The sequence below is a fragment of the Delphinus delphis genome, chromosome 8 (genome assembly GCF_949987515.2).
Source record: "Delphinus delphis chromosome 8, mDelDel1.2, whole genome shotgun sequence".
NCBI lineage: Eukaryota > Metazoa > Chordata > Mammalia > Artiodactyla > Delphinidae > Delphinus > Delphinus delphis.
The window spans coordinates 68,986,814-69,012,187 of record NC_082690.1 but is presented as its reverse complement, the minus strand read 5'-3'; the positions used below and the strand labels follow the sequence as shown (position 1 = coordinate 69,012,187).

Genomic DNA, 25,374 nt, shown 5'->3' with positions numbered 1-25,374 from the left:
GTACTGGAAAGCCAAGCTGAGAACCCGGTCTCCAGGCTGAGAGACTGAATATACTAATGGACCAAGGCTAGGCTGTATCTGACAGTGACGATAGAACTCTGACCCCCAACCTCTGCAGTAAATGGGAAGCCAAACCACAACGTCTGCAGCCATTAGTCCAGAACGGTTAGGACTTGGGCAACGATGTCAACTCTCTAATTTTGCCCCACTGCCTCCTCTATTTCCATCTCAGGACCAGTGAGAGAAAGCCTAATATGCTCTCCAAACCAATCACATCAGATGCTCCATTTCTAGTTAGCCTGCCCTCAGCTTCCCCATGCCAACAATCTCCAGTGAGAAAGTACCCACAATCTTCTCTTATTTTTCACGGCAAAGCTTTCCCACTCCTCTGCCTGCCTTTGAGTCTCTGTCAAATGCTAGTGATGGCAGCTGACTTCCTTGCTACATAGCAAGCTCTGAATAAATAGCCTCTTTTCTCAGTTCAGTGGTCTTCGTTTATTCCCACAAGGCCTTCTCCCACATTGCAACTAGATACTAGATACATGTTATATATTGGGATTTATACTTATACATAAATTCTACTTCTAAATTTAAAACAAATCACCAATGTAGATTAGTGCCAAAAGCCAAACTTCTCAAGGAATCTGAGGAAGGATGCTCAGCTGGCATTAAACTAAGAAAAAAATAAATGATGTCCATACAGATGGCAGCAAAAAGAGGCCAAAGACAAGACTGTGTCTGGACAATGGACAGAGGCTTCCAGAAATCTCTGCAAGCTTTCTTTTTCTCCCATAAGGCAGGCACAGCTGGGTCCAGAAACTGCAGGGACTGGAGAGCCTAGGTGGAATGCCTCCTTATCAGTCTCTCCTCAGGGCTGGGCTGTAGTTGTAAGTCTTTAGAAATGTCCACCTGCCACAGGTTCAGACAAATGAACCAAATATATACATAAGGCCTTAGGGGATTTAAAGAAGTAGAAGATGGTTGGGAAGTTCCCAGCCCCTAACTCCAGGAAAAAGGGTTTCTTGGATGCTGGCATTGGAGCCTTGCCTATCTATCTACCCATGACTATTTGCCTGTCTGAAATCCTAAAATTCTCAGCATCACTCTATAGAGCCTTAAAATGTATTTAAAACAGGTTATAGCCACATTTCTCAAACTACTTAATGTTAATAGATGTCTCAGCAAAAAAAGGAGCTTTGCAGTCAAGTCTGGGAAATGCTGGGTGAAACCAAGTTAAACAGACTTCTTTTTTGGCAGGACTTTGCAAAACCTTCAATATGCTAATATATGTTGTGAATCTGCAAGAAGGAGATATATAGCATACAGCATCTTCCAAAGTTATTTAACCATAGAAATTGATTTCCTGCCCACCTATTTACATCTCCCTGAACATCATTCTATAACATACAACTTTGGAAGCACAGGTTTGAGATAATGCTACCTTTCATGGGAAAACCATTGGCTGGCTCATACCTCTCACCATCTATTGTAACTCACCAAGATGAGGATCAAGATGCCCCATAGGAGGCGGTGCAAGAGGGCAATTTTGATGGGAGAAGGAAGAAGACAGGATCATAAAGCAGAGCCTGGGGCCAACGGAGGTTATAGTCAGGTCTCAGGTCAGCCTAGCACAGCTTAAGGACAGGGGGTGTATTCAAGATGAAGGAAGCCAAAAATTATCCTCGCCCGGGTCATAATTTTTCTTAACCAGCCATAGGGGTCATTATCTCTAGGAAGATAGAGAGTAACCAGCAGATCATTGCATGGGAAGAAAACAGAGATTCCGGTGATTGATTCTTTTCATAGCACTTTACAAAAGACCGCCCATAGTCCTGTTTTAGAGTCAAGATAAGGGAGGGCAGAGAGATGATACAACTTGTCTGATGCCCCAATAAAGGCACTTTTCCTTCTGCAACCGCACCACGGAGACTTCGAGAGAGCACAGGAAAGGGGAGTGAAGTGTTGCAAGGATTCCCTTGTTCACTTACTTTAGAATCACACAGCCGGTTCCTGCAGGGGGCGCTATCCAGAACACCTGGATCCGCGTCCTCCTCCGTGGGGTGCTTTCGGTGACCGCAACGGGGCAATTACTCATAAATTGTGTTTCTTCTTCATCTATGATCTGTGGAAAACCAGTGGAAAATAAACACATTAAAATGCAATGTCACTTTGGGAAGTTTCCGTGTTGACACTTCCTTAATTTTATTTTTAAATCTGTCATCTTCTGTTAGTAGTTCTACATCCCCAAGACACCAGAACAGTGCCTAGCCCAGAGTCCCACTTAATGCTTGTTGAATTAACGTAAGGGCAAGGATGTAGCACCTGTTCTCCGCTCTCTGGGACCAGGATCTTATGTCAGCACTTTGAGGGACAGGCCACTAGGTGATGATGTTGCTCATTTCACTACAACAACCTGTGTCCCACTTCAGGGAAGGAGGAGGGTGGGGGAAAGATGATCCAAAGCAAACACTATATACCTAGACGTTGTGATTCAATTTTATAGCTTGAAATTAAAATGTTAAAAGAAAACCCCCCTTTGGAGTAAGTATACCAAAGTACATAAAGTCGCCCAGCTCTATAGCACTGTTTACTCTTGCAGCCTCTCCTTTCTTAATTTGTGCCTTATACCAGTGTTCTCCCAAGTTAACCATCAAGATTTCCTATGACACTGCAAAAAAGCTGGTAGCCATTCCCATTCCACAAGGCTGTTTTCACCATTTCTCTGGCTTGCTTCTGGGTCTGCAGCCAGGACTTGCCTATCCCTCTCGTAGAACCACAGACTGTTAGACCTGAACGGATCTTTTGGGGGAAACCGTCTAAATCCAATGGGTCTTAAGTGCCAACTCCAACTGATTGGTAGTAGCTGTGTCATGAGTGGTGTTACTAACATTAACAGAGAACATTTATTGGGTGTTTAGTGTAGGCTAGGTACTAAGCTCAGTGCTTTATATGAATTACTCATTCAATTTTCAAATACAACTTAATGAGATCATTATATCCATATTGTATTTACTTTATTTAAAATGTTTTTTAATTCCTCTTTTTTTTAGGAAAGCAGGTAAAAAAATAAGTCACATCATATCCTTTCATCACTGTGCAAAGCAAAGGCAACGTTTTGTTTACCTCTATATTCTTTATACATCTCTCATTTCCTTCCTTTGTTTACTGCTCACTCCTAAGTATTTAATATATGTCCTTCTGACTATCTCTATATACATATATTACATATGTGTGTGTGTGTATAATTTACTTGAAGTTACATAGAGTTGTTTTGTATTTTAATATTTCTTTCACTTAATCTTATAATTTTGAGATATGTCAATGTTACTACATGTGAATGTAACACTGCTACTGTTGCTGCTTAGTACTCCACTGCATGCATGGACCACATTTTACTTATTCTCCCAGTGAGGAGCACTTAACTGACTTCCAGCTCTTTGCCTCGACAAACATTGCAGTAATACAAATCCTCATGCTGCTCGGCTTACGAACCTACCTGAGAGATTCTCAGCAATATAAACCATGTAGTGGGACTGCTTGGTTGTGAGGTTGTAGGTATAATCATATTAATTTCACTAAGTAGTTCCAGATTGTTCTGCAAAATAGCTTTACCTACTTTCATTCTATAAGCTATGCATAACTGTTCCCATTTCCCCATATCCTCACTAGTACTTGTGATTATTGGACTTTCTAATTGTTTCCAACCTGATGGATGTAAAGTAGTATCTTGTTTTCATTTAATACTAGCAAATTTGAGCATCTCCTTTACATGAACATCTTCACATGTTTCTCCTGTGAATTGCCTACTCAAAATATTTACCGGTGGATTTTTCTTTTTCTTGTCGATTTGTAGGACTTTCCAGATATGAAAAGCTCATCATTTACAAATATCTTTCTGTCACCCAGACGTTCATATTATCTTCAGAATTCTTCAATAATTTCCATCTAATCAAATTGATCAATTTCTCCCCTATGGCTTGCACTTTTTTGGTCTTGCTAAAAACACTGAGATCACAAAGATATTCTCTAGTATTTTCTTCCAGTAGCTTTATAATTTTATTTTCACATTTAGGCCTTCAATCCATTTAGAATTTACTTTTTAATGTGATGGAGTAGGGATCCAACTCTATTTTCTCCATACTGTGAGCTACTTCAAAACAAATTAGTAAACAGATTTTTTTAGAGCAGTTTTACACTCACAGCAAAATTAAGCAGAAAGTACAGCGAGTTCCCATATACCCCCGTTCCCACACATGCACAACCTTCCCCATTATCAACATCAGGCATCAGAGTGGTACATTTGTTACAACTGATAAACCTACAGAAACCTACACTGACACATCATCACCCAAAGTCCACAGTTTACATTAGAGTTCACTCTTGGTGTTCTATGGGGTTTTGACAAAGGTATAATAATATTGTATTGAGTAGTTTCACTGCCTTAAAAAATCCTCTGCTCTGCCGATTCATCCCTCCCTTCCCACAACCCCAGGCAATCGTCAAGCTTTTGCTGTAATTGCTTATTAGTTCCCTGAGGTTTTTTGTCGATTCAGATTTTCCTATGTAGACAACCATGTCATCTGTAAACAAAGATGGCTTTATTTCTTCCTTCCCAATCTGTATATCTTTTATTTCCTTATCTTGTCTTGTTGTATTAGCTAGGACATCCAGTATGATGTTGAAAAGTAGTGGTAAGAGGGGACATCCTTGCCTTGTTCTTGATCTTTGCAGCAAAGTCTCAAGTTTCCTACCAGTAAGTATGATGTTAAGTGTAGGTTTTTTGTACGCTCTTTACCAAGTTAAGGACCTTTATCTCTATTCATAGTTTGCTGAGAGTTAGGGTGTTGGATTCTGTCAAATGCTTTTTCTGCATCTATTTATATGATCATGTGATTTTTCTTCTTTCACCTGTTGATGTGATAGATTACATTAATTGATTTTCAAATGCTGAACCAGACTTGCATGACTGGGATAAATCCCACTTGGTTATGGTGTCTATTCTTTTTATACACTGTTGCATTTGATTTGCTAATATTTTGTTGAAGAATTTTACATCTATGTTCATGAGAGATATGGGTTTGCAGTTTTCCTTTCTTTGCAATGTCTTTGTCTACTTTTGGTAATAGGGTGGTGCTGGCCTCATAGAATGAGTTAGGAAGTAGAGAATCGGTATAATTTCTTCCTTAAAGAAGAAATTCACCAGTGAACCCATCTCGGTCTGGTTCTTTCTGTTTTGGAAGGATATTAATTATTGATTCAATTTCTTTAAAAGATATAGGTCTATTGATATTTTCTATTCCTTATTGTGTGAGTTTTGGTAGATTGTGTCTTTCAAGGAATTGGTCCATTTCATCTAGGTTATCAAATTTGTGAGCATAGAGTTGTTTGTAATACTCCTTATTATTCCTGTAATAAGGGATCTGTAGTGATGGGATCTGTAGTGATGTCCCTTATTTCATTTCTGATATTAGTAACTTGTGTCTCCTCTTTTTTTTTCAGTTAGCCTGGCTAAGGGCTTATCAATCTTACTTATCTTTTCAAACAACCAGCTCTTGGTTTTATTGATTTTCTCTATTGATTTCTTTCTTTTTTCAGTTTCATTGATTTCTGCTCTAATTTTTATTATTTTTCCGGTTTATTTTAGATATTATTTGCTTTTCTTTTTCTAGTTTCCTAAAGTAGAAGATTAGATTATTGATTTAAAGTTTTTCTTCTTTTCTAAAATGTACATTCAATGCTATAAATTTCCCTTAAGTGCTGCTTTCATTGCATCGCACAAATTTTGATAAGTTGTATTTTCACTTTCATTTAGTTCACAATATTTTAAAATTTCTTTCGAAATTCCTTCTTTGACCCATGTGTTGGTTAGAAATGTATTGTTTAATCTCCAACTATTTGGGGATTTTCCAGCTATCTTTCTATTACTGATTTCTAGTTCAATTCTATTGTGGTGTGAGAGCAGATATTGTATAATTTCTATCTTTTTAAATTTGTTAAGGTGTATTTTATGACCCAGAATGTGGTCCATCTTGTTGAATGTTCCATGTGAGCTTGAGAAGAACGTGTAATCTGTTGTTGAATGGAGTCTATAGATGTCAGTTAGATCCAGCTGATTGATGGCACTGCTGAGTTGAACTATGTCTTTACCGAATTTCTGCCTGCTACATCTGTCCATTTCTGATAGAGGGGAACTGAAGTCTACAACTATGACAATGGATTCATCTATTTCTCCTTGCAGTTCTACAAGTTTTCAGCTCACACTTTTTTTTTTTTTTTTTTTTTTGGCGCCACGCGGGCCTCTCACTGTTGTGGCCTCTCCCGTCGCGGAGCACAGGCTCCGGACGCGCAGGCTCAGCGGCCATGGCTCACGGGCCCAGCCGCTCCGCGGCATGTGGGATCTTCCCGGACCGGGGCACGAACCCGCGTCCCCTGCATCGGCAGGCGGACTCTCAACCACTGCGCCACCAGGGAAGCCCTCAGCTCACACGTTTTGATGGTCTGTCATTAGGTGCAAACATATTAAGGATTATTACATCTTCTTGGAGTATTGATCCCTTTATCATTATGTAATGCCTCTCTTTATTCCTGATAACTTTCATTGCTCTGAAGTCCACTCTGCCTGAAATTAATATAGCTATTCCTGCTTTCTTTTGATTAATGTTAACATTGTATATCTTTCTCGTCATCCTGCTTTTAATCTATTGATATATGTCTTTATATTTGAGGTGGGTTTCTTATAGACAACATATAAGGGTCTTGTTTTTGATTCACTGACAACCTTTTAATTGATCTGTTTAGACCACCGATGTTTAAACTGATTATTGATATAGGCAGATTAATATTTACCATATTTGTTGCCTTGTTCTTTGTTCCTATTTCTGTCTTTCACACTTTTTCTGTCTTTTTTGGTTCTAATTGAGAATTTTATATGATTCTATTTGTTTTCCTTTCTTAGCGTATCAATTATACTTTTTTTTTTTTGGCTTTTTAAAATGGTTGTCCTGGAGTTTTCAGTACACATTTACAACTAACCCAAGTCTGCCATCAAATAACACTAAACTGCTTCAAAGATAGTGCAAGTACCTTATAATAACAAAATATCCCTAATTCCTTCCTCCTTTCCCTTATATCATTGCTGTCATTCATTTCACTTACACATATATAAGCATATATAGACATAAGCATATATAATTGAATACACTGTTACTATTATTATTTTGAACAAAGTATTATCTGTTAGATTAAGAATAAGAAAAATCTAAAAATTTATTTTACCTTCCTTTATTCCTTCTTTAATACTCTTCCTTTTTTAAATGGAGATCTGACTTTCTGACCTATATTATTTTTCTTCTCTCTAAAGAACTTTGTAAACATTTTTTGCAAGACGGGTCTACTGGCGACAAATTCCCTCAATTTTTGTTTGTCTGAAGAAGTCTCTATATCTTTTTCACTTTTGAAGAATAATTTCACAGGGTACTGAGTTCTAAGTTGGTGGCTTTTTTCTCTCAACACATTAAATATTTCACCCCACTCTCTCCTTGTTTGCATGGTTTCTGAGAAGTTGTATATAATTCTTATCTTTGTTCTTCTGTAGGTAAGGTGTTTCTTTCCTCTGGCTTCTTTCAGGATTTTTAATTTATCTTTAATTTTCTGTAGTTTAAAAATGATATGATTTGGTACAGTTTTTTTGGCATTTATCTTTCTTGGCGTTCTCCGAGCTTCCTGGATCTTTGGTTTAGTGTCAGATATTAATTTGAGGAACTTCTCAGTCATTATTGTCTCAAGTATTTCTTCTGTTCCTTTCTCCCTTTCTTCTCCTGGTATTCCTATTATGCATATGTTATGCCTTTTGTAGTTGTCTCATAGGCCTTGTATATTCTGTTCTGTTTTTTTCAGTCTTTGTGTTTTTGCTTTTCAGTTTTAGTAGTTTTTGTTGATATATCCTCAAGCTCAGAGATTCCTCAGCTGTGTCCAGTCTACTGACAAGCCCATCAAAGGCATTCTTCATTTCTGTTACAAGGTTTTTGATCTGTAGCATTTCTTTTTGGTTTTTCCTTAGGATTTCCATCTCTGCTTACATTGCCCATCTGTTCTTACATGCTGTCCACTTTATCCATAAGAGCCCTTAGCATATTAATCATTGTTGTTTCAAATTCCCTGTCTGATAATTCCAACATCCCTGCCATGTCTGGTTCTGATGCTTTCTCTATCTCTTCAGATGTGTTTTTTGCCTTTTGGTTTGCCTTTTAATTTTTTGTTGCAAGGTGGACATGATATGCTGTAAAAGGAACTGAGGTAAATAGACCTTTAGTAACATGTAGACATACCTCAATTTATTGTGTCTTCATTTTATTGCATTTCACACACTGCATTTTTTAACAGTAAAGTATTTTTTAATTAAGGTATGTCCATTTTTTAGACATAATGCTACTGTGCACTTAATAGAGTACAGTACAATGTAAACATAACTTTTATATGTGCTGAGAAACCAAAAATTTCATGTGACTAGATTTATTGCAATTTTTGCTTTATTGCAGTGGTCTGAAACTGAACCAACAATATCTTTGAAGTATGCCTGTGGTAAGGGGTCAGGGAGAGGAAGTGTTCTATAGTCTTATGATTAGGTCTCCGTCTTTTGGTGACGTGTACCCCTGCACTGTGAATTTCACGTGTGCGTCTCAGTTTCCCCCCACCACTTAGGTGGGACTGGATGGCTGGAGGGGGCTGGAGTTGGGTATTTCCCTTCCCCTAGATAGGCTACGTTCTGATAAAACTCTAGGAGGTTAGGCTCTAGTAAGATAGCTCCTCCTGAGAGCAGACCTTGTTGAGAAGAACAGAATGCCTGGTGTGTTTAAAACTAGCTCCTTTCCTCCTCCCCTTGCCAGAAGCCCGAAGAGAATTTTTTCTCTGATATTCACTGTGAGGACGTGGTAGATCTCCTGGAGGTGAAGCCCACAAAAGTTATTCCCCCTCCCCGCCAATGACTGGGCGCCTCTGGAGTTTCTAACTCTCAGACTTGTCCACAATGAGCCTCAAGCAATCCATCTATTGTAGTTCAGGTTTTCCTACTCCGGCACATGGAAATTTCTGCTCTGTTAAGTTGTCATTCTCTGTATCCTCCTGTCTGCCTCTCCAATTTGGGGGCAGCAATGTGCCTGGTGATCTCATTTCTCTGATGGCTCTAGAAAGAACTGTTGCTTTTTTGGTTTGCTCAGCATTTCACTTGTTAGGATGGAGTGGTGACCTCTAAGCTCCTTACCCGGGGGCCTAGAAGCTAGACGTCCATACCGGGAGCTACTTTTAACACCACTCAATCCATCTTTCCTCCACTTTGTGATGCCACCTTTCTCATATGAAGAGTGACCATAAAATTTATTGTCCAGACAAGGATGAAAAAGTTTGTTATTAATGATCACAATATTCTGAGACAACTGGCAAAACAGACTTTTCCAGGCCAATGGGGCTTATGTATACCAGGTTCCCAAACACATTGTTACTGAGCTTTCTACTCAGGTTCCCACCCACCCCCACCATAGCACTGTAAATATATTTCAGTATCTGGAACGGCAAGTCCTCATTCCCTGCTCTTCTTCATCAACATTGTGTTATCTCTGTGGATCTTTATTTTTTCATCTATGGTATAAATACTCTAAAAACTCCCTTGCTTCTCTGTCATTTTATCTTCTTTTTTTTAAATTTAATTTAATTTATTTTTTTATACAGCATGTTCTTATTAGTTATCCATTTTATACATATTAGTGTATATATGTCAATCCCAATCTCCCAATTCATTTTATCTTCTTGATGTGATAAAATCCCAGCCACTCACACCTGTGGAGCTCGGTGCTACTGGACAAAGTCATGTGATGAGGCCAATTGTCTCCTATATTAATTGACTCCTAGCCTCAGGTCTGCCCGGCTACATTGCTGTACGTATCTGGCAAACCATTACCTTTCCACTGTCAACGATGATGATTTCAAATCTCCAATCTCTCCAAACTTCCAACATTAATCTCTTCTTTCACTCTTATTGTACTACCTTGCCACTTACTTCACAGAATAAACAGAAGTCAGCAGATTTAAAGTCCTTCACTTTCCCACCTGCATTCACCCTGTCCTCGTTCATTCTTATTATAACAGAGGAACCTTACTTCTCTTTCGTCTCTGCTCTGTTCCCATCCCTCTTCCTGACTCTAACAATTACCCCTTTTATCTCCTCCAGGTTCAACTTTTGCCCCAGTTGAATCATTCCCATTAATCTTGTAAGCACGGTTGAGTCTTTCCCATTGAAAAATAAAGACACCTTCAGTTAACCCTTCATCCCCCTCCAGATGTGGTGTTATCTCTCTTCTCTCTATCACTATCAAATACCTTGAATGAGTTGGCTATACTTCCAGTCTTCACATCCCACTCATCTTCATCCCAATCCCAGGTGTTTGGGGCGTACATCACACTATTAAAACAGTCCTAGCTAAGGCCATCAGTGGCTTCTGCAGTGCTTAACCTAATAGATCTACAGTCCTTCTTGAAGCACTCTCCTCCCACAGCTTCTGTGCCATAGCTCCTTCCTGTCCTCTCCCCACCTCCACTTTCCTGTCCTCTCTCCCTATTTTCTTTGGCTGCAGATCCTCCTCTACTGGCTTTTAAATTTGAAATTGCTCAAAGCTCACTCCTAAGCCCTCTCCTGTTCTGACTTTATTCCCTCTATGTAAGTGATCTCATTCAACTCACAGCATTAACTGCTACCTATGTGTGGATGATTCACAAGTTTACATTTCCAGTCTTGGCCACTTCTCAGAGCTCTAGGCATGCATCTCCAAACTTCTATCTTCTACTTGCACTTACTTCCTCTTGGATGAAACATACCTCAAAGACACCTGGTCAACAACTAATTTATCTTCCCTCTAACCTGGTCCTGCTCTAATTATGCAAGTCAGAAACGCCAGGTGTCATCCTTGGCTCTTCTCCCCCTCTCACCCTTTGTATCCGAATGCTGTCCATGTTACCTTCCAAACGTCTCTTGAATTCCTACTACCATAGACTAATATCCCTACTACTATTGTAGACTAAGCTACATCATTTTTAATCTGAACTAATATAAAATTATCCTAACTGGTCTTTGTACATCTTCTCTTGCCTTTCTTCATTTTCTTCTCTATACTGCAAACCAGAGTGATCTTTTAAAAGCACGAATATAATCTCCTTCCTTAGAACAATTCAACAGCTTTTCATTATTTCCAGAATCAAGACTGAAATCCTTAAGAGTCAAGTCCCTGCCTTCCCACCTCGCTAGCCTCATACTGTGCCATCTCCTCCCCACCTTGCTTTCTGTACTTTTCTCCTGCAAAAGCCTAGTCAATTCCCTTTTCCTTCTTCCCTCCCTTCCTCCTCTCCCTTCCTCCTTTCCTTCTTCCTTTTCTGCATCTCAGCTCACCCATCCTTCTCATTGAAAAGGCTTCCCTGTCCTCTTTCATTATGGCCATTTCCCCCGTTATGTGTTCTCATATATCCATCCCCCTTCCTTCAGACACTTTAGTCCTCTTTTAATTTTACAAGCATTTGTTTGAGTCCTTGATTAATGTCTACCTCTCTAATAATCTGTAGGCTACACGAGGGCAGACACTATGTCTCTCGCTTTTCTTCTCTTTGTTTCCTCAGCACTTAGCACAGAGCCTGAGAGCTAAGAGGTGTGCACTGAAGAACTAGATGTACATGCCCCCTCCCTTGGGTTGTGAGATTGCTGGCTCTACCTCCTGGATGCAATATCTGTCTTTATTCCCTATTTAGACAACGTCCTGGAGTTAGACAAAGTCCTTCTGACTTTGGATTTTGTTTTTCTAGATGATTATTAATAGCCTTGATAATAATAATAGCTTCCATTTTTGACCACTTTCTATTGCCTAAGGACTTGACATATATGATTTCCATTTCCTTCCAATAATTAAGCAGTATTAAGCCTGTCCTTGAGGAAACTACTGTGATGCAGATGGGTTAAATAACCTGTTCAAATTCCGCAGTGGTGGAACCAGGGTTTGACCTCAGCCCTATCTGCTCTAATGCCCGTGCTCCTTCCCCTTTACCATGCTCCCTCCTGACAGTGTCATTCCCTTATGTTAGGTAAGAATTTCTCTCTAGCCAAGATGAGTCCTATGGAACCACCTCCACTGGACCAGCCCACAACTAAACATCCCACTCCAACACACACACACAAGTACTTGGTAAATGTAAATAGTACTTCTGCTTCATATTTTCTTAAAGGGTACTTAGATTCCCTGCTGCAGCTTTACTGGTGTGAGGGTAGATTTCCAAACCATGTGATTTTCTTGGAGTGGCACACTTGGCCTCCATGAGGAACCCCTTTACTGGTGGTTACAGAGAACTTTTGCAGGTAATTTTAACCCTAAATCTTTAAAATCCTTGGGAGGGTTCTGGGTGACTATATTAGGAAAGCCAAAGAGAATTAATATTTAATTAGCACCTACTATGTGCCAGGTACTTAACATGGTCACATCTTTGAATGCTTGATGGGAATAATTATTCTCATAGATGAGGAAATAAAAGTCAAAGTGATCTGGTCTGGATTCTGACTCAGGGCTGTCTGAAACGAAAGCTTGTATCTCTGAAAAAGATCCCAGTGGGGGATAAGATTCAGACCCTTGGCCCAGCAGTGAAACAAAGAAGAATGTTTGCCAATTCACAGAGGCCACCTTAGGTAAATATGGTTGTTTATCCACAACCTCAGTTGCCAGATGGTAATTGAGCATTGAACAGAAGAAGGGGTTATTTCCTCCGATTCAGAGAATGCTCCCAAAGTTGTTTGTTTTCCAGAAAATGTCAGCTTCCTCCAACAAGCTTTGGGCCTATCAGAACTTGTTCTTGTCCCTTTCCCCACCCCCCAAACATCTCCACACTTGTCCTGGTCTACAGCAGACCCACCATGTTAGCCACCAACTAAATGAAAGTCACTTAAAAAGGCTTCAACACTCATTTCAATCTCTGGCTTCTTTTCTGAGTACCTGAGACTAAAAATTAAAACGTATTATGATGGGTGGTGGTGTCTGGTAGTAGTATTATGGGTGATTTTTACTTCCTGTCTATGCTTTTTGTGGTTTCTAAATTTTCTAAAATGACGATGTATTACTTTAAATGAAGAGGTTTCTAATTATTTTTAAGGGACTTCATTACAATATTCTATGGGTAACATTTCTTTTTTTTTTTTTTTAATGTAGGCTACAATAAACCTTCTCAGGTTAAGTTTAAGTTTAAAGTCACTTGGGGGAGATTTGCTGGCAAGGAGGCTGCTTGACTCCCTGTAAGAAGAGAGAGAAATTAAGGGACCTGAGACTGGTCCCCACCCAGTCAGGTGAGATAGCCAGGTAAGGCAGACCAAGTTAAGACAGGTGGACAAGGTTGGATTCCCAGAATGCCTGGCAACCTATCACTAAGGCAACTGGCTGGGCATCTGGTCATGAATAGACCTTTTCAAGTATTAGGGAATTTCTAAGCCACCTCATCAGCACGACTTTCAAAGTTTCCAAAACTTTCCATTGATCACAGTCCTGAATCGCCTACCATATCCACTTTGAAACCTGCATCATGGCCTACATTTACCCTCATCCTGTTTACGGCCTCACTTTCTCTTCAGACTTGAATACACAATACTTCTTCCCTAAGTCTAATTTTGGCTCCCCTCCTCAACCCTGATATGGATTCTCTCTTCTGCTATGTTTTCTCACCCTTTGGGATCCAACAGACATAAGCCTCAGGAGATGACCCTAAATAACATCAAGGTCCTGGATAGAGTCACAAGCTGTCTAACAAGTGGGTGGACCACGGCAGTGGGACATCCACAAGAATACTATCTGGAAGTCCCCATAGGTGCCATCTTGGACCTTTGTCTTCTGGTAGCAGAAAGCTAGTCACAGATAGAGAACAGAGCTTGTGGTCAGGGTCAGCGCTCCAGTTCCCACATGAGAACCATGGATAAGTCAGATAATTAGAACCGGAGCTTGGAATGACATCCACAGAAGAAAACTGGTCCCATGAGCATGGGCTTGGAATAGAGTTGGCAGGAGAGGTTAGATTTGGGCCTTGGGATTAGAAGGGACTTCTGCTGGGGGTGGGGTGGGGATGTGAGATGTGAGAAAGAAAATACCTCAGGAGCCCAGTGGTCAATGCAGGGCACCACGACCACGGATGCCTATCAGGGATAGTGATGGGGACAGTGGTTGCTTAAGAAGGCTGTCCTCAAGTCCTTATTGGTCTGGGTAGTGGGTGGTCTGAGTCTGAAGGAAAGGGCAACAGTACATCTAAATGTGGATTGTTGAGTCAGAGAGTGTAGGGGTCACTGATAGTTAGGGATCAAGTTAGAGAATGAGGGAATATATGTCCTACTGCATCATCTCGTACGTATTTCTTCTCTAGAGGTTTGTGAGAAGCAATGGGTCTTCAGTATATTGTAGCTACAGGGAAGTGTTCCCCCAACACCTTAGCCTGATTGTATTAATGCAGGAGAAAGACACCCTAAAGAGGAGAAGCAGGAATATAGGCATACTTTGGAGATACTGTGGGTTCGGTCCCAGACCTCTTTAATTTTTGCAGTAAAGTGAATCACATGAATATTTTGGTTTCCCAGTATGTATAAAAATTATGTTACAATGAAAAAATGCTCAACATCGCTAATTATTAGAGAAATGCAAATCAAAACTACAATGAGGTATCACCTCGCACTGTTCAGAATGGCCATCATCAAAAAGTCTACAAATAATAAATGCTGGACAGGGTGTAGAGAAAAGGGAATCCTCCTAAACCGTTGGTGGGAATGTAAATTGGTGCAGCCACTATGGAGAACAGTATGGAGGTTCCTTAAAAAACTAAAAATAGAGTAACCATATAATCCAGAAATCCTACTCCTGGGCATATATCCAGAAAGATGAAAACTCTAATTCATAAAGAGACATGCACCCCAGTGTTCATATCAGTACTATTTACAACAGCCAAGACATGGAAGCAAGCTAAATGTCCATCAACAGATGAATGGGTAAAGAAGATGTAATGTAATATATATATATATATATATATATATATATACACACATATATATGTTCCATTGTGGAATGGAATATTACTCAGCCAATAAAAAGAATGAAGTAATGCCATTTGCAGCAACATGGATGGACCTAGAGATGATCATACTAAGTGAAGTAAGTCAGAGAAAGACAAATACCATATGATATCACTTATATGTGGAATGGAAAAAAAAGGATACAAATGAACTTATTTACAAAACAGAAATAGACTCACAGACATAGAAAACAAACTTATGGTTACCAATGGGGAAAGTGGAGGAGAGGGATGGATAAGTTAGGAGTTTGGGATTAACATATACACACTACTAAATATAAAATAGATAGCCAACAATAACCAACTGTATAGCACAGGGAACTATACTCAATATCATGTAATAATCTATAAAGGAAAAGAATCTGACGAAGACCAGATGTATATATAACTGTCACTTTGCTGTACACCTGAAACTAACACAACATTGTAAATCAAATATACTTAAATTAAAAAAAAATTTTTTAAATAAAAAAAATTTTTTAAGGTTAAAATTAAAAGAAAAAAATTATGTTTACAGTATACTGTAATCTATTAAGTATGCTATAGCATCATATCAAAAAAACCAATCTACATATATTAATTAAAAATACTTTATTGCTAAAAAATCTAAACAGCTTCTGAGGCTTCAGCAAGTCAATCTTTTTGCAGCAGTTAACATCAAAGATCACTGAACAGATTGCCACAACAAATATAATAATAATGAAAAATTTGAAATATTGCGAGAATTACCAAAATGTGACACAGAGACATAAAGTGAGCAAATACTGCTAGAAAAATGGTGCCGATAGGCTTGCTCGACACAGGGTTGCCACAAACCTTCCATTTGTAAAAAACACAATGCCCGCTAAGTACGATAAAGCAAAGTGCAATAAAACGATGTATGCCTGTACATGTTCATTGTAGGAGAATCAGGAAACAAAGAGAAGCAAAAATTATAAAACAAACAATACTCACAATTCAACTATCCCCAAGATAGTTATTATGAACATTTTGACGTTTATCTTTTCAGATTATACATACATACGTGCATACTGCAATTCTAAAAAACAGAATTACACTATACTGTCTTTTTCACTCCACAATACATCATGAATATCTTTCCTTTCTACTCAATATATAACTCAACAAAATCGTCTATGGCTACAGAACAGCCCATGGTATGGATAGCCCACAGTTTACCTAACAAACTTCAGAGGGCGGAACATTGTGTTGTTCACAATTGGGGGATATTACGATTATCTCTTACAGCTAAATTCCACATCTTTACTTTTCTGAAATTAATTCAGGCTATTATTGCTGCATCTGTCCAGGAAAGGATTTTGAAACACTTCAGTAAGGTCTGAGAGAGAATCCAAAGAAAATAACCCCAGTCATTAAATCACCTCTTTCTAGTTTTCCATGTGTATTTTCTCCATCTGAAAGTCATGGAAAGAAAGACAGTTGCTTTGTCTTTTATGAAAGTGCTTTCAATACAGATTTTTAAAAATTAAATAAAGATTTTGCCTTTATTGTTCTAAAGAGTTCATTATAAAAACGTGTACATGGACAGAAAAGGGGGAAAAAAATCCTCCACTGTGTCAATAATTTTGGTTTGTTTCCTTTTAGAGTTTTCTCTGTTTATACTTTGAAATTTGTAGCCAGTTGTGTTCACATTGTGTGTATAATGTTGTCGTTTTCTCCATTTGTCCTAAGAGTCTTCACATTTTTCCAGGTTTTTCTAAATGCATTTGAACGTCTGCATTGGCTGCATTCCCCAGTGTAGCTTTTGACAGTCGTTCCCCTTCTAGGCTATAAAGATTTAGGCCCAAATCTTGTCCTACTTCCTTACAAAGACTTTCACCTCCCAGCCCCTCGTCAGTTGTTAGAATTCCTTTCCACTCTAGGATCTCTTAACAGATTCTCTTCATTGTGTTCATCATAACAGGTAACAGATTATCTTCATTGTATTCATCTTTTTTTTACCCTTTCTCTTTTATTTTTTCTTTCCCAGGGGCATGCCCTCCACCTCCCAGAACAGAGAAGCTTGTGAGAACCTGGGGGAAGAGCAGTGGGGAGGTGGCCATGAGCATCGCAGGGGGCCCCTCTGACATTGACCTGGGTACACAGCCTCTAACCCACGGAGGTCAAGTCCCGAGAGCTAATGGATTTGGTTCCCCTCAAAAAGCAGATTAATCCTGCATGCTATCTGGGTTGTTTCACATACTGAGAGCGAACACAGCAGGCCAAGCTTGGGAGCAGGGCTAGACCAGGACACGTGGGCGTCCTGAGCAGGCTAATAACCTGGCCTCCTTTCAAACGATATTCTCTAAGTATCTGCCCAACATTCATCCAGAGGAAAGGCTGGGTGCTGTGTATAAGGAGGGGGCAGGGAAGACTGCTGGCTCAGCACCCGCCCACTCACTGCTTGGCTCCCAGCCCTGAATTCGCACACCTCACCCAGCAACTAAGAGGCCTGGAAGGCAGCCGAGACACCATCTCTTGCCACTCTAGAGCTCCTGGGGGTTTTGCCTCCTACCAAGAGGCAATGGTGAAGGGCCTGGGAGAGCCTGACAGCCTATCTACTAGTGGTATGACTCTGGCAAATTCCTTAACCTTTCTGGAAGGAGTCTTCCTATCTGTAAAATGGGCAGTAATAATAGTACCTTCCTCAGTGGGCCGGAAGGGTTTACGTGAGTTATTCCATGTAACACAGTTAGAGAAGTTCCTGGCACGAAGCTATCTCAGTGTTTATTATAATCATGGAGTCTTATTTAAGATAATAAAATCATTATTATCATCATTCTCATGTCATGCTTGCTTTCAATAATTCTCGTAGAGAACATTTTCTCCATCTCATTACATTACAGTGACATTTCAGTGCTCCCTACAAAGTGGTATCCTGGTACCAGCCCAGCTGGCCTGCCAGCTTGCCTTGGGAGCCTTGAGTTCAATTGACAGGCCCAAGTGGAACTGGTGTGCGCATGTGTGTGTGTCTGTGTGTGTGTGTGGGGGGGGGGTCACTGCCCAATCACTCAACACAGTGTGGCCCTTGGTTGAAAAAGAGAACCTCACCTTCCATGTGAGAATTGGGAGATGCTAAGACAGGTAGAGATGGACGTGCAGGAAACTGGTCATTTACTGGGGGTAGGTAATCCTCAGTAAGAAAAGATATATCTCCTTTAGAAAATCCAGGAAGAGAAGGAAGAAGTCTCCTTCAAACCAGGTGAAATATGCCTCCTGGGATCCTGAGAGAAAGCATGGCCTAGTGGGGGAGTATGATGTGTGGGCTCTGGAGCTGGGCAGACCTGGATCCGATTTCTGTCTTAGTCACTGAATGACCCTGAAGAAAGTAACTAGCCTTTCTGTGCCTCAGTGTCCTTGTCTGAAATGCCTGAATCACGCTGATGAAGGGAGAGGCTCTGCCTCGCAGGGTGCCTGGAACAGTTAGGTGCTCCATAACTGTGACTTCTTTTGAGTTCTTAAAGTGACAATCAGAAAATGAACCCTGACAGCACCCTCCGTGTCCAGAGCCTAGTAGGTGAGTGATGCATGTGTGCGAATAACTGAGGATATTGTCACCTGCCGAATGTAAAACCCATCCCAGAATGCACAGTCATGGCAATACTACCTATTATTTACTGAGTCCATACTGTATGTTCTTGCTAACACTTCTTATCCATTATATCACACAATCATCCCCATAATCTTGTAAAGTATGAATTATCCCATTTTACAAATTCAGAACCTGGGACTAGGAAGCAGGAGCTTGGGCTCACGTCCCCCATGCCCCCAAAGCTAGTGCTTGTAACCGCTGGACCTAACTCATTTTCCTCATCTTCCACTTGGGGAGATGGCGTCAGTTTCAACTCGATGCTAGAAAATCACTCTGATAAACAGGTTTAAATCAATAGCACCATACCTTTGGGGAACATTATGCTAGGTTGTCTAATGCCTAGAAAATAAATCAGCCTTTGAAGTTTTATATCGCAATACAGCTGAAACGTTTAATAATTATTGCCAGAGAATGGTATAATGCAGTACTAAAAATGAGTAATTGAAAAGCCCATCAAGGCAAATGAGGTATCTTCTCACTGAATTGCTCTTGGATACTTTACATAATTATTTCATTCAGATTTATGGTCAGCTCAGCAGAATGTACAGCTCTCTAGGCTGCTTGGCCTGAGGTTGTTGAGGAAGCCTTTTTATATCATGCTGACATCTTCCAGGATGCACAGAATGTCTCTTGTACACTAATGGGGCTTTCAATGGTTCGACTTCATTTAGCAAAGGACAAAGTTAGGAGTAAAACCTGTTTGCTGAGGCCCCTCCACGTCCCAGTCACTGTGCTGGGGTTTACATGTATTAACCGTGTCGGCTCACTGCAAGTCCGAAACAGTCCTGAGAGGGGTCTGTTTTCCATCTCACAGAGGAAACCAAGGCTCAGAGAAATGGTGTCCCTTAATCAGATTCGCCAGATTCACAGTGAGCTCACACCAGGCAGTATGGTTCCAAACCAGTGGCCTTTCCACTATACCACAAGCCTCCAGGAAGACCCTGAGTGCCCAGAGAAGGCTTAGATTTTTGGAAAGACGATTCTAGAAACATCATATGCAGAAAAAAACTGATCCCAGCCAGATTTTATTTGCAGCTCTGGCTCCTTCAACATCTGAGTTGATCCTCCACCCTCACCCCACCCACCTCATTCCTTCATTCTTACAATGTCAGCACCTCCAGGCAGAGAGGGATCCAGACCAGTCTCCACAAGGGACGAAGCTTCCCATGGATTCAGCCTCCCCACCCTGCCCAGATCATCCGAAGCTGGGGCCTTTACCAGAGGCACAAGCTTATCAGCCTGCCTTTCCAGAGAGCCCGCAGAGTGGAGTTCTTGGCAGGTACAATTCACTGGAAATGTGGACAGATGGCTGGCTGGATGAGACGGCAACCTTTGTTTCTGGTCTCACCCATATGTCAAAGTGGCCCCAAATGAGGTAAAGTGGGGAAGGAGAAAGGAAGAAAAGGATGGGGCTATCTTACAAGCAGGAAAATAAGAATATAATCCTTTTTTTTTTTTTTACATTGCATTTAGAAGGTTTTAAATAGAAGAAGAGAATCTGTCCCCCACCCTAGCATAGGACAATGACATTTCTGGCAGAGGACTGAGTTTTCTCCTCCGTGTCCCAGTCTCCTTCCTACCCTGATGATTAGTTGTACCCTGCTTAAGTCAGCAGACATTAGCACAGGGTCCAAGCTGTGCTCCCCTCTCACCTACCCCTCACCTTGAGCATGAGGTAAGTTTCTGCTGAGGGTTATTTCAGAATAGGCTTAAAGAGATTCTTGAATGTCTTCATTCTCCAGGATATAGAAGCGTGTCAAATTTACCTCTCCTTTTAGCAAGAAAATGGCGGACATGACACATGGACTTAAATCTTATTAAACATGGTTCATGTCTGTGACCTTCTCCACACCCTGAAGAAATGCCAAACTTCGATCTAACTCTATTTTAACACTAAGAATCTGTCTTAAAGAAGTGGATTTAAGGTAACTCAGTGGCTATTTATCAAGGACATTCAATGTGGTTCCCAGCCAGGGGAGTACTGAGCTTTCGCAAAACAAACCAAATATCTGAGGGGAATGCATTTTGTCTTTGGGCTCTTGAAGGTGGAGGGTTGGGGGGAATACACTGATCAAATCATGAAGAAAAGCGTACGAGGCATCCCCCTCTGCTGTAATGAGGCAACACCGGGAAGGAGGGAGAGAGAGGCTGGCTCGTGCCTTGCTAAGAAGCAGGAAATGTGAGCCATTCACCAGCTGATGGATGACGGAAGGAGCTCTTCCAGATAATTATTAGAAGCCGAAGAATCAGCCGTTGTCCTGTCAACACCGTGTATTGCAGGATAAAAAGCATTACTGGGAAGGGAGCGGGGCTGGGAAGAACAAAGGAAGAGACAGAAACAAGCAAAGGAACCCTGAACTGAGTCCTGGCCACAGACTGTGTTCGTGTATGTTACCTCCTCAACCCTCACAGTGATTCTCTGAGGGCTCCTAGCCTTCCCAGACACTGTTTCCTCTTCTTGTTGCTAGACTAGCTTCTACGTTTGGTCTCTCTCTATTCGTCACTTCTTCTGGGAAACCCTCCTGAAATCTCAGAGCCTGAACCAGATGTGCTGCTCTCTGTACTGCAAAAGGAAAACCAACAAGGAGTCGGTATTTCTAAGAGAAACCCCTTAAATGGAGCTGGGAGACCATGAAACAAGTATGACTTACACACATCTCAGCCTGGATGGAATATGACCTTCAGGTCATCTGGATGTCCTGAGGAAGTCATCCAGAACACCCGTCAGAAACTCAAGATACTTATCAGACCCTTACCCTAAAACAACTGTGACAGCCTATCTACTTATCAGACCGCTATCCTAAAACTCTTGATTCCTTAAAGACAAATATTTTCTGTCCCATGCCAGAGTTGATCACAATTCTCATCAGGCAACTTTTAACAACCCTGTGGCTTTTTGTCTTTATAAGTCCCTGACTCTTTCTCTTTTTTGGAACACTCTTTAAGGGTTACCCAAATCTGTCTCCCCAACTGCAATTCTTAAAACCTCAAACTCTACTCCCATTTACCACTGCAACAAAAAGAATAAAATATCTAGGAATAAACCTACCTAAGGAGACAAAAGACCTGTATGCAGAAAATTATAAGACACTGATGAAAGGAATTAAAGATGATACAAATAGATGGAGAAATATACCATGTTCTTGGATTGGAAGAATCAACACTGTGAAAATGACTCTACTACCCAAAGCAATCTATAGATTCAATGCAATCCCTATCAAACTACCACTGGCATTTTTCACAGAACTACAACAAAAAATTTCGCAATTTGTATGGAAACACAAAAGACCCCGAATAGCCAAAGCAATCTTGAGAACAAAAAAAGGAGCTGGAGGAATCAGGCTCCCTGACTTCAGACTATACTACAAAGCTACAGTAATCAAGACAGTATGGTACTGGCACAAAAACAGAAAGATAGATCAATGGAACAGGATAGAAAGCCCAGAGATAAACCCACGCACATGGACACCTTATCTTTGATAAAGGTGGCAGGGATGTACAGTGGAGAAAGGACAGCCTCTTCAATAAGTGGTGCTGGGAAAACTGGACAGATACATGTAAAAGTATGAGATTAAATCACTCCCTAACACCATACACAAAAATAAGCTCAAAATGGATTCAAGACCTAAATGTAAGGCCAGAAACTATCAAACTCTTAGAGGAAAACATAGGCAGAACACTCTATGACATAAATCACAGCAAGATCCTTTCTGACCCACCTCCTAGAGTAATGGAAATAAAAACAAATATAAACAAATGGGACCTAATGAAACTTCAAAGCTTTTGCACAGCAAAGGAAACCATAAACAAGACCAAAAGACAACCCTCAGAATGGGAGAAAATATTTGCAAAGGAAGCAACTGACAAAGGATTAATCTCCAAAATTTACAAGCAGCTCATGCAGCTCAATAACAAAAAAACAAACAACCCAATCCAAAAATGGGCAGAAGACCTAGATAGACATTTCTCCAAAGAAGATATACAGACTACCAACAAACACATGAAAGAATGCTCAACATCATTAATCATTAGAGAAATGCAAATCAAAACTACAATGAGATATCATCTCACACCAGTCAGAATGGCCATCATCAAAAAATCTAGAAACAATAAATGCTGGAGAGGCTGTGGAGAAAAGGGAACACTCTTGCACTGCTGGTGGGAATGTGAATTGGTTCAGCCACTATGGAGAACAGTATGGAGGTTCCTTAAAAAACTACAAATAGAACTACCATATGACCCAGCAATCCCACTACTGGGCATATACCCTGAGAAAACCATAATTCAAAAAGAGTCATGTACCAAAATGTTCATTGCAGCTCTATTTACAATAGCCAGGACATGGAAACAACCTAAGTGCCCATCATCGGATGAATGGATAAAGAAGATGTGGCACATATATACAATGGAATATTACTCAGCCATAAAAAGAAACGAAATTGAGCTATTTGTAATGAGGTGGATAGACCTAGAGTCTGTCATACAGAGTGAAGTAAGTCAGAAAGAAAAAGACAAATACCGTATGCTAACACATATATATGGAATTTAAGAAGAAAAAAAATGTAATGAAGAACTTAGGGGTAAGACAGGAATAAAGACACAGACCTACTGGAGAACGGACTTGAGGATACGGGGAGGGGGAAGGGTGAGCTGTGACAGGGCGAGAGAGAGTCATGGACATATACACACTAACAAATGTAAGGTAGATAGCTAGTGGGAAGCAGCCGCATGGCACAGGGATATCGGCTCGGTGCTCTGTGAACGCCTGGAGGGGTGGGACAGGGAGGGTGACGCAAGAGGGAAGAGATATGGGAACATATGTATATGTATAACTGATTCACTTTGTTGTGGGGCAGAAACTAACACACCATTGTAAAGCAATTATACCCCAATAAAGATGTTAAAAAAAAAAAACCCTCAAACTCTTATTTTCAGCCTCCTGTATTTTTTTTTTTTTTTTTTGGTTGACATTTCATGGTGCCAGAAGTAAGCATACAGAAGGGCCTGCCCCCCAGAATGGCATCAACTTGGATCTGAGTAAGGTACCTACAAGAGTCTACTGAGCTTTGTCATCTCCTCAGTGGTTTGGTACACAGAAGGAAGTCTTCCTGCCCTGGAACCTCCTGCCTTGGTAGAGGTTCTGGTTTATCTGGGTGTCCTTTGTTGCTGGCTACTGTCCTTTGGGATTTTACTTCCTGTTTTGTGCATTTTGTTTAAGTGACCCTTGGAATTTCACTTCCCATTTTTGTTTATGTGGCCTTTGGCATTTTGCTTCCTGTTTTGTTTATGTTGTTTGAGTGGCATTAGGATTTTGCTTCCCATTTTCTTTGGGTTGCTGGCTTCTGGTCTTGGGATTTCATTTTCCTTTTTTTTTTCTTTTTTTCTGCTGAATAATTACTCTTGGAATATGGGAAGTTCACTCTCTAAGGGCAAGGCTACAGAGCAGCCTCCTGCTGGAACTTCTGCTGGTTTGATGTATAAGAACCATGGGCCCTAGTCCCACAAGTATTTGTCTTGCTGTATTATGATTATCCAGGATGATTTACAGTTAAACTGGTTGACCTGGGGCTCCTCTGAAATTCTTAGATTAGTTTATCTGCACAGTCATTTAGAAAAAGACTATAAGACAAGAATGAAAGCATATTTCAACTGCTATTTTGAGGCCTCAAAAATGTAATAAAGAATCCACCATTGCTTTCCTCAGAGAAACTCACTCCCGATTATCTCAGAGGATTCTGAACTGGAAAAACCTCTGAGGCTCCTGACAGCCTCTCCCTCCTGCCCCCCAGTTCCTCTGAACGTCCACCACAATGCTCTTCTCCTTGCTATCTATGAACTTCTTTTTTATAACACCAAGATTGATCACCTGCAGAAGGCAACAATAACTCTAAAGGTCTGTTGAAAATGTCTATGATTATTATGGCCATTTTGAAAAAAACACAAATTTTTTTTTTTTTTTTTCAAAATTCTGAACTTAAGGGAACAAAAGTCCTTCCAGGAGGAGCCTGCATTTCTCTCCCTGTGCCTTTGAGCTATAAGTATTCCACGTGGTCTTAAGGAACTCTTACTTAGACCATCTCCAATTCCTAAGACTGATTAGAAAAAAAAAAAAGAGGCTTTTTAAAACTCCAACTGCTAAAAAGACTCTCTTGCCCAATCAGCCTCCTAAAAATTGCTTATCGAGGGCAAATACAAATCTTAAAAGTCCTCTCCAAAATTATAAAATACTTTAGAGACCTGAGTAAACAATTTATTATCCCAACTGTTATTTATAAACTAGAGTGTTTTGCAACCCAATAGGAAAATGGGCAGAAGACCTAAATAGACATTTCTCCAGCGAAGAGATACAGATGGCCAATAGGCACATGAAAAGATGCTCAACACCGCTAATTATTAGAGAAATGCAAATCAAAACTACAACGAGGTATCACCTCCCACTGGTCAGAATGGCCAACATCAAAAAATCTACAAATAACAAATGCTGGAGATGGTGTGGAGAAAAGGGAACCCTCTTACACTGTTGGTAGGAATGTAAATTGGTGCAGCCACTATAGAGGACAGTATGGAGGTTCCTCAGAAACTAAAAATACAGTTACCATATGATCCAGCAGTCCCATTCCTGGGCATATATCTAGACAAAACTGTAATTCAAAAAGATA

The 25,374-nt window shown here is 40.4% G+C and overlaps 2 protein-coding genes across 2 annotated transcripts in view; one reads left to right on the top strand and one right to left on the bottom strand.

The window, feature by feature from the left end:
• Positions 1 to 25,374, bottom strand: part of SPON1 (spondin 1) — a 276,658-nt gene that overhangs the window by 192,816 nt on the left and 58,468 nt on the right. The window contains exon 3 of the mRNA XM_060018539.1: positions 1,989 to 2,122. Within this exon, the coding sequence (XP_059874522.1) occupies positions 1,989 to 2,122 (134 nt within the window). The remainder of the gene's footprint in view (positions 1 to 1,988; positions 2,123 to 25,374) is intronic.
• On the top strand, positions 5,444 to 5,827 carry KANTR (KANTR integral membrane protein). Its single transcript, XM_060017315.1, is given in 2 exon segments — positions 5,444 to 5,496; positions 5,498 to 5,827. Coding segments are annotated over 2 exon segments (225 nt in total). The 3' UTR covers positions 5,670 to 5,827.